The sequence below is a fragment of the Branchiostoma floridae genome, chromosome 6 (assembly GCF_000003815.2).
Source record: "Branchiostoma floridae strain S238N-H82 chromosome 6, Bfl_VNyyK, whole genome shotgun sequence".
Taxonomy (NCBI): domain Eukaryota; kingdom Metazoa; phylum Chordata; class Leptocardii; order Amphioxiformes; family Branchiostomatidae; genus Branchiostoma; species Branchiostoma floridae.
Genome location: NC_049984.1, coordinates 20,091,504 through 20,102,045, shown reverse-complemented (window position 1 = coordinate 20,102,045; position 10,542 = coordinate 20,091,504). Strand labels below are relative to the sequence as shown.

The following is a 10,542-nucleotide window of genomic DNA, read 5'->3' as shown; positions in this document are numbered from 1 at the left end:
TCAGACTTAAGATGCAATAAAAGAGCTCGTTTACGCCAAGAACACTAATTTCCGTAGTGCCCACAAAACTCTATATTATCATTGTTATTTTGTTTTTATGCTAGAATGTTTTAATAAATCACACCATGTGTTTTTAGAATGCAAGTCTCTAAAATGTATACATTCAATTCAGTCCCTTTAAGGGCTGCAAGTTTGAAGAATAAAGTTTAAAAGTTTGAACTGTCTCAACAATATTAATATTAATTAGATACAATAAGCAAATGCATATATTTATATGCACTGGATACACAACTACACGTACTACTCACTTGAAACAGTGATGGCTTGGGTGTCAACAACGGTGCATTTGTGAGCTGAATTACACGCCTTCACTTTCACAAACATCTTCCTGTAGGAACATAAAATCATGATTTGCATTTAATCTGTCAATTCCAAGTTTAGGAAAAATCAGTTTCATGTCATGAAGTTCTAACCCGGTATTCAGTCATATTATAGAGTCTCTTTTGCTGAGATGACAGAAGAGACTAGGGAAAAATAATATCAGGCTAGGATATAAAAACTCTCTCCAACAAGACAAAAGACACCGCGATGGTTGTCCGAACCGTTTTCAAAACCATATCCAGTTGCTTTAGCCAGGCTAATGAAGTTTAAATGTTTTGGATAGCCAGGGTGAACTTTTTGTCCATCCCAACAAGCTTTTAGCAAATTTCCATCCTGGGACAAAAGATGGGTCCTGGAGACAACTCTGGTGTTCGACGATATATAGGAGTGACGTACCTGCCAGGTTCCATGTTGAACTTGTCACTCTTCGGGGCATCTGGATCTGAGAGGTCACCGAGGTCTGAGATGTTGGCCACCACACGTCCATTAAGGAACACCTGTCCGTTATCCACTAAGACTGTTCCTGACTCGTTGTAGCCGACCCGAGTCTCCGGAATGATGTCTTCATCTTCTTCTGTGCTACCGATGCTCAAATCTGGTATAAAGTACAAGATCTGTTCAATGCTTGTTCTTTAAAGTGAATCCAATGGTTTCAATGGTTTTTATTCAGTAAAGACAAATTGCCTCCACTAGAAAGTTTACAACATAGACCATATAAAACCAAGATACAATGAGTTTTCGTACAACTCAGGTTTAAAAATAGCTTACAACACTTAGAGAGTCATTGCAAAATCAAAATGTTGCTATGTATTACAATTGATCTTACATTTCCAAGTTTGTGTTATGGTTACTAATGTGGGTATTACTGTTTAATTGACTTTAGTTGTACAGTATTATAAAGAAAAGAATCAAATTAAAAGTAAACGTCCTGCCACACCAATGAAACAAATCAGCCAAGGTGCCATGCATATGCAAGATGGAGAAGTGATCTTTCCAAACACCTGGGCTCCACATGCATAAAGACTAGCTCATGACAAAGAGATCAGTCAAGCAAGGAGTTCCTCATTCTGGAGTGAACCTTAACCCTGAGCCCTGTCCTTGGTGCAGAGTGATTTCCACACTACCAAAGTAGACCCCCATAAAGACATTATTCTATAATTACAATCCATCTGAAGGTGCCATGCATATGCAAGATGGAGAGACAATCTTGCAATACACCTGGAACTGGCTTGTGACAAAGAGATCAGTCAAATAAGGAGTACATCAATCTTGAGTGAACCTTACTTAACCCTGAGAGGATGAACTATTTATTTAGTACGTACAGATTCCAGTGATCCCATCCTCCGGCTTAAACTCCGGCAATGCTACTCCGACAGAAGACCTAGCGCCAGGACAGAGGCCATCTTCACACCCCTCCACTCCCACAGTGGCATTCTCGTCTGGTTTCGGAGTGTCCTCAATCACGGTTACACCTGCAAAATCATCATAGGTTAAGTAACGTTAGTTGATCTTTATCCGTATGGTAACCTATATCCGTTTTATATAAAAATAGTGTATTTGGGGATCGTTAAGTCGATGGAAGGTAGTTTCACATTGTAATATCTTGAAAGCTTTAACATTTGAAACCCATGCCGTTGACAGGAAATCTCTAAATTCCCAGTTTTTTTTTAACAACGAAGTTAGGTTACCCCACGAATAAAGGTGAATTAGCGTTACATCATAGCTCAGTCTGAAATCTTTACAACAGAAAGAAAAGTCTTGCAGCTGGAGAGTGACCTGACAATCACGTACACTATACAACAATACAGCAACTACTTTTTGATACAAGATTGTTAAAGAAGACGGTAGACAATTTCTACGGATCGTAATGGCTTTATTGTATATAACCCTCTGACCTCATGACTTCTTGACTTTATTTAGTACATATATGTATTTGTATCTGCTTTGAGTGTATGATGTCTGTCCATCTACAATGTATATACGTAACTGTGTTTTTTTTAATGAGCCCTGGAAGATTAGCTCAATGAGCTAAAGGGTATCACAATAAACTCAATAAACTCAACACTTGGCACCTGCTGATCTCAGTATAGCCCTTAGGCCACACATTCATGTACTACTGTATATGAAAATGACTGTTTATTATTGTGTCATGTTTACTAAGAGCACTACAGCATTAAATCCCCTGGAAGTACATTAATTTTGTAGTGTGTACCCCCTCTTTTATCTCTGTTACACCTGTACTTTCTATGTACATGACATTGTACATTTATCCATGGAAACCTGAAAACACTTTCAAGACCTGAGTGTAGACTACTAGTAAAATATAGAAAATTGGAATTGAATTGGACCTATTAGAATGGAAAAAGTTATCTTTTCCAATGGAATTGAAAAATAGAGGAGATTGAAATAATTAATGATTGTATAGATTACCAATTAGTGTATAGTGCTTAGTGCTCCAAGCCTGACTAGCCTATAAGATTATAAAGCTGTTACATTACCTGTTGTGGTCATGGTGGTATTTAATCCAGCTGCATTCACAGCAATGACAGTTGCGTAGTAGGTCATGTGTGGCTGTAGAATGCCTTCCAGCTCACTGTTGCTGGCAGTTCTGGCGAGCCCGACGGACACAAAGTCTTGGATGTTGGTCGAATAATTAGCGGTACCGATGGCCCAGAAATACTCGACGATCTGAAAAAAAGGATGAACATTGATTTGAAACAGTCTTTGAAGATACATTGAATTTCCCTAACTATAATGATAGAAAATTGAGGGATTCTTGAGGTGAAAAACAGTTTATTTTCTCAACTGTAACGCTACTAGTATCTAACAACAGTATAACTTTAAACATACCTTGCTTTCCAAGTCATACGCCTCCCACCTAATGGCAATGGTACTGTTACTTCCTTGGGTTGTGATTGGTTGATCTTCGGACCAATCAAGGTCCACGTGGAACAAGTCTTCGAATACAGGCGGGGTCGCATCCACGTATACTCCATCCGATGAGGACACCACAAAACGACCTGATCCTTTATTGGAATAAACACATGAAATACAATTATTATTAACGAAAATATCATTGCAAAAACATGCCCATGGACTAATTACCAGTACAAGCAATACATGTACATGTAATAAAGAAAAATACATATCATATGATTTTAGGAACTACAGCCAATGGTATGCTACATTCTTAAAACATGTAACATCATACAGTTAAACATCATACTGCTACTGCTACTGTTTAGCATATTTTAGAACATAGTAAACATTGGATGTAGTTTGATATTATTGTATTTTTCATAATATGACATGACTATATGTATTGCGTGTACTTCAGCTACATTACATGTGCTTTCTAATATATAACCTGAAATCCAACATACATTTTCAATTTTCATACAAATGACTGCATGAATTACAGACACTCGTGATCATTCACCTTGTGTTTCAGAAATGTTTCACCTACCTGATTCAGCCTTTATGGTAATGTAGTAGAGAGCGGGAACAGATGTGGTGGAATTGTCGTCCTCGATGATGTCCATGTATGTGGAAAGGTTGAGGTTGTTGATGTACACGTGATGCAGCGTGATGTGATCGACTTCGCAGCTCACATCGCAGTTGTACGTACTGCATCTGTCCTTGCAGGGTATGCAGAGATCCTCAATCTGAAACAAAAAACAATGTTTCCTTTATAAGGCCACCTACATCAGCGAATCATAATATATATCTAAGCGGTAAGGCACACCACTCCAGTCAGAAGCTCTGAGGAAAGATGTCTGATTATAAGCATCAAAACAATAAGCGGGTGACAGACATTAGAAAACCAATATACTAAATTTAAAAGTATATAATTATTCTACAAATTATGAATGTCAACACAATATGCACCCAATATGCTGTTATAACAAATTATAAATGTCAACACAGTATACACCCTATAGCTACCATCGACTTTATATTTTGAATGATCATACTAAAGTCAGTCAGTATCCGGTCTAATGATCCGGACATAGTCTAAGATAAATTATGCCTTTATAATAGATTAGAGCTGCTGATTGCAGTATTTGTTTGGTATGTTGTTCTACATCAATTCTAGAGCTCTACATCATGCAGCTTTTCTTTACCTCGAAGAATGGCTCAACATCATCTGCCCCCTTACTCCTACCAACTCCGGCATACATCTTCAGAATAGTGGTGCTGCCGTCTTGGAATGGAGTACCGTATCGGCATAGCTGGTTAATTGATGGAGGGGTCCTAGAGAAGGAAATGTGAAAGTTAATGTAGCAGCTGTACTTTTATTTAGTACTTGACACGATCTTAAGCGGAGAAGAATTTTAAGACTTGACTTTAAATCCCCTGTATCAAAAAGTGACTGTGTTTTGGAGACAAAAGAAACGGAGAAGAAACAAACAGTTGGATTAGAAATGAATATCAGATGGCCCATAATAAACAATGTGTTGCATTTGCAAATGTAATGTATTAGGCATTCAAAAAGATTCCATCATTGAATACAATTCTGATGCAGCATACTGTTATCAACATTGTTCTGTTACAGTAGTATCATGTTAAAATCATATATTATTGATATTTTGTAATAATTCAATGTGCAATATGCAAGAAGTTGAAATACATGTACATGACATTGTACAATGCTATTGAATTGTCATGCAATTATTTAAAGTTCTATCTATCTTGCAAAGGATGATAAAATGGTTACACTTTGTTTGATCTTCATTGTGCTTGAACATTGCAGTTTATTTTACTTACTTAAGGTTTCTAAAGTGTGCCTGAACAGATGGCGGGTTCTGGACATCCTGGAATTCAGCAACCGCTCCGTGCTTGCTTCTGACGGCCAGAATCATCATTGTTGTAGGGGTGGGAGCGGGGATCCCAGTAACCGTGGTAACATACACCCCGTCGACGTGTAGCTCAAGACCCCATAGTTCCTGAAGGGCAGGAAATTAACACGTTAATTTGTGTACTTCATATACACTACCAGATATATTTCTGAAAACAGTCAGCAGTCATTTACATATTAATCAGATTCTAGTGATAGTACATGTACAAAATGTACATGTACATGTACAGTGAAACCTGGATTTAGCAACCACTCTAGGGCCAAACATAATTGCTGATGACAGGTGGTGGAATAGACTGACTGTTTCAGAAATTGTGGCTTGTGACTGTGAGTGTTTGTCTGCGCTAGGTGGTTCAGGCCAACCAGGTCTGACTGTACTAAATAGTCATCAAATTTCATTCATTCATTCATTCATTTATTCATTCATTCATTCATTCATTCATTCATTCATTCATTCATTCATTCATTCATTCATTCATTTTCATTCATTCATCCATTCACTCACTCACTCATTCATATCGAGAGCTAGGGCTGGTGATGAGCTAGTACAGCATACAACATGTACAACATGCACATTTTCACTGACAATGAGTCAATGATAATGAGCAAAGACTGAGGTGAAATCATCAATGCTGTAGTGATGTGTGTACCTGAGTTGCATCTGTCCTGTCCACTATGTACTTCAGGGCATACGTGTGCCACGCCTCCGAGGCATCAAAGCCCAGCTCTATTTTCTCAAACTGCAGCGCCCCAGGTTCGTTCAAAATGCGGCACCAGATAAGTGCGTAGTATTCCGTACGGTTTTCTGTTGTTAACCATTCTGTGAGACAAAAAAAAAACACAGTACAACGTTGTCAATCTTTGTCCTCATGTAGCAAACCCACAAAATCTGTGCAACTAGCTTACCTGCAAGATACATGTAACAATGATCTCTTGCACAACCTACAACGTATACCTTTTAAACCCCGGGACACTTCTGTAGACAGAAAATAATCACATACATGTACACTGGTTTTTGGTCAAATGTGCTACACATGTACTGCAGTTCCAACCTACATGTACATGTACATGTACATGTACCATACTCTATACCATTATCTCCTAATGTGTCTATCATGTAAATATTACCCGAGGTACCAGCCTGACCCGCTGGAGGGCTGGGACCGAGGGCGATGCGGAATACACCGTGCTGTATTCTATTTTTGTCATACCAACCTGAGAAAACCCAATTTGATGCGAAATGCGTCAGAAGTTGAACAAATTTGGTGCCCTCAAACAAAAAGTGTTACAATAGCAATGTTCCAACGTCCAAATCAGGTATTCGAATTGCCAACCGTGCCACACTCGGCCCGCTCGAAATGGTTTGATTTACTCGAAGGAAGCCTGTGTGATACAACTTTCGAACCTGTGTGATACAGAAGTTACCACACGGTCCGGAACACCCGTATGGAACGTTTTCGCGTCACAGGTATGACATAAACAACAATACGTAATACTATACAATGTTGCCTTCTATACAATAAGACTGTGTACCTGCAAAAATATCCATGCCAAGTGATGTGTACGGCAGGCTACGCAGTGCAGCCTTCTCACCCGACAGCTCATCTGACTCCTCGTTGATGACCTGGAAAGGATTCTGTGTGGTCGCTCGAGTGGTCGTCGGAGCGCTCGTCGTGGCATTGTCATCATCATTTTCTTCAGGTATATCCGGCATGTCGAAACCCCCAACTACTCCGTCTGGTCCGTCCCAGAACACCAAGGATGTCATGGCGTCAGACTCATTGGTCGCAGCCACCATTTCAATCTGGATGACAACAAAAAATAAGACCCATCCATGGTTAGCATAGTACTTGGATACTTTATTCAGCCCATTAGCTGTCATACAGTCATTAATTTTTAGGTAGCTAATCTTCCTGGACTGCAAAACATAAAAACAGGACGTACAATGTACAAACTAGTACTACATACAATTTTACAGAATAGGTCTTTTGGTGGGGAGTTGAAAACTGAAATCCGTTTCCAGATTGCTCTTGTTGTTGGCGAGTTATTCACGTTTAAAGTTAACAGATTACTATTATTTTACAGAGTCCTGTTTCTCAGATTATACAAACACACCTCAAGCAATTGTATGTTTTCAACATCAAGAGATGAAAGGAAGCCAAACCTATTGTATTAGAATAGTTTAAGAAACCATACAGTAGTACATTAGTATTGTCATGTAATTATGTCAAATTGTAATGTATGTACTTAAATTATGACTTTGCATCTGTACTTGGCCCAATATGGCATGAGTGTACAATAAAGGCTATTACCATTGAAAGCAACATATCATTAAGTAAGATACATGCATGGAAGCAGACCAAGCCATTACACAAGTTTGATAGTGATGGTGAAATTCCAAACCAAGCAACAAGTAATATAGTACTTTTTGCAATGACCTTATACTTCAGGCTTACCTGAAAGATGCCTGATCCATCATTATTCAAAACTGTCATGTATCCTCCAGAAATCATCCTTTCTGCTCGCACATCTCTCACCATAGTCACAGTCAGACCCTCATCCTCTTCAAAAGACACCTGACGATGCGAAAGATTAACATTATTGGTTTCATTTATCTGTTCTCAAGCATAGACATTGTACAAACATGACGTTTTTAAAACATTTGGCTCCTTTTCATGTATTGGTTTAAACGTAAATAATATCAATAAGAGATTGTGTTAAAGAATATGTTGATTTGTATTTTTATATTATAGTCAGAGTTATTTAAAAACATCTTTTTGAAAATCAAATGTTACACCTGCATTTTGATCTTATTTTTGCTCAATGTATCAGTTCTGAAGTTTCCTTAATACCATAATAATATTATTCTTATTTCTCATTATTTACAAAACACTTGCTGAATTGTTAACATGCTGCAAAGTATGAGTCACTGTAAACTGACCTGTTCAGGTACAAACTTAATGCGAGACGCATCTATTGAGGTTCCCCAGACGCCTTGTGCCGTTATTGCCTTCCATTCTTCAGTTGGCCCGTCAAGATCGTGATGGTTGTACGAGCACTGATATGGCTCCAGTCCATGGTACATGGTGAAGGTACCTGTAACCAGTTCAATCAATTCTTTGTCAACATATCAACATTGCAGACAATTACATTTTTTTAAAACCCTTAAACTGCCAAACCCGGATATATCCGGCACACATAAACATGTCCCCAGAAGTTAGGGACTTTGGCCTTGTTCAAGGGGTTCTTTTTGGAGGTCAGCAGCCAACCCTGGCACTGATAGCATTTTATAGTGCTGAAACTGGCAGTTTAAAGATGTAGCTAAAAAGTGACTGATATTCACAATTATTATAAAGTGTAGATTTGGACCACCAGTAAGCCAACATAAACGAGCAGTTTGCACTACATTTTACAACAGATGAAGCCACATGTTTTCAGAGTGTACTCATCGATTACATGACATTGTATAAACTGTCTTGCTTGACTTCAAATGATGTAGTAGAGAGCCAGCCAGAAAACTCTAAGACTTGTTCTGGACATCTGTTTTCTCTAAGAAATTGTTGGTCGCCCAAGGCTAACTTTGAAGAAGCTTATTGAATTAGAAACTGGACAGGACAGTCCCGAACTCCTTACAGCGATGAATGACAGACTAAAACTGGAAGTCAAACTTCACTTGCTCCCCCTCATCATGAGGATGACAAATCATGATGATGATAAATTGCCAACTCACCGTGAAGCTCCGTAAGGGAACTCTGGTGAGAGATATCGCGTTGGAAGGAATCCCCATCCATCACAGTTCCAGGTATGGGGTCGCGACCGTCCGTCAGCACAGGGGATGATGTAATAGTGGTGAAGCCGGAGGCATAGTTGACGGCTGTTAGTTCGACAAAGTACACCACTTTTTCCTGTCATAAAAACAAAACATGGTTACCGGATATAAAGTACATGTACAGGAAAATATCGTGACATTGAAAATCAGCGACCCAGTACAAATAGAAATGGCCAGCAAAAGTGTACTGTGAGCCAAAACAAGGCCCCAAAGAGCCTGCTACGGAGGCTACTAGAAGTTTTGATGGTAAAGTTTAACTTACCTGAAGTGCTAAGTCCACAAAAGTGTAGTTGCTGTAGGTGGCGTTGACAAAGATGGCATCAGTGAATTGTGGGGCGTTGTCGGCCATATTCCTACACCGCTCTGGTCCCAACACAGTGACCTTGTACTCAAAGATGTCACTTTCATCGTCATAGAAACCATCCCAAGACACCCACATTTCGTCACTCCGATTTGTGTATTGAAGAGGCTAGAAAAAAGATGTATGGAATGTAGTTGTGTCCAATGTGACACCGGTGAACATCACTTTAATCATACCTCAGTCGGTAATAATTTTATCACGTTGGTATAAAACATAGATGTAAGCAGGTGACAGACATATTACAGTACCTGGTTGTGCAAAAAAAGAAACTCCATATGAACTAAGTTTCCTTTTGCATAGCCAGCATTAATGTCTCTCACCTGATTATGTTTCAATGCAGCCTTAAATGCAAACATAAGAGACATTTACCAGTTGTGGAAAAGTATATTCTTCAGTATGTCTCCAATGCATTGCTCATTAATTAAGAAACATTTGTACTTGCTTTTAAATCAAGTCTTAGATATGCCAAAAAGTGGTTACTAAGATTGTATCCAGCTGGATATGACTTTGAAGCAGATCCGCTGTTTTATACTCAATCACTCGTTGTTCCCTATAATACATAATTTTTTATACTCTAACATATGAATTGCAAACTGATCAACCTTAACTCTCAATCATTATGTCACTGTAGAAATGTAGCTAATAGTATATTGGATACTATCTGACACATCAGCGACAGTTTCCAAAATGTCAATTTGTCAATGAGTACTGTGAAAAAAAGACTTACAATGTTTATAAACGGTCCTACATCCACGTGCCCCTTTTTAGGCGGGGTTGTGTCCACTGTTACTGGCAATGTGATGACATCACACTGGAGGCTTTCATCCGCGGCCATGACAGTCACGTAGTACGTCATCTTATTTTCCAATGTCAAGTTGACCAGATTAACCATCATATTTTTGCGGTCATTCCTGAACGGGAATAGGTCAAAGTAGCTGGCATACGGAGATATGAATGTGCTACCCTCATCAAAGTCGTGCTGAAAAAAAAATACACAGAAGTCTTAATTTCCTGTTACAACAATGAACATAATAAAAGCACATACATGTACTACATATAATACATTAAGCAGAATTGTACAGATGACACAAACATATTTAGTGACATGTAAAA

The 10,542-nt window shown here is 38.7% G+C and overlaps 1 protein-coding gene across 1 annotated transcript in view; it reads right to left on the bottom strand.

Annotated features, from left to right (window-relative positions):
* The window catches only part of LOC118418180, a 21,877-nt gene that overhangs the window by 2,024 nt on the left and 9,311 nt on the right, over window positions 1-10,542 (bottom strand). The window contains exons 3-17 of the mRNA XM_035824018.1: window positions 10,157-10,408; window positions 9,331-9,537; window positions 8,970-9,144; window positions 8,181-8,335; window positions 7,696-7,815; window positions 6,773-7,043; window positions 5,890-6,059; window positions 5,149-5,327; window positions 4,506-4,635; window positions 3,848-4,046; window positions 3,232-3,407; window positions 2,880-3,069; window positions 1,704-1,853; window positions 778-976; window positions 304-388 (exon numbers count right to left, since the gene is read on the bottom strand). Coding sequence (XP_035679911.1) covers window positions 304-388; window positions 778-976; window positions 1,704-1,853; window positions 2,880-3,069; window positions 3,232-3,407; window positions 3,848-4,046; window positions 4,506-4,635; window positions 5,149-5,327; window positions 5,890-6,059; window positions 6,773-7,043; window positions 7,696-7,815; window positions 8,181-8,335; window positions 8,970-9,144; window positions 9,331-9,537; window positions 10,157-10,408 — 2,658 coding nt within the window. The remainder of the gene's footprint in view (window positions 1-303; window positions 389-777; window positions 977-1,703; window positions 1,854-2,879; window positions 3,070-3,231; window positions 3,408-3,847; window positions 4,047-4,505; window positions 4,636-5,148; window positions 5,328-5,889; window positions 6,060-6,772; window positions 7,044-7,695; window positions 7,816-8,180; window positions 8,336-8,969; window positions 9,145-9,330; window positions 9,538-10,156; window positions 10,409-10,542) is intronic.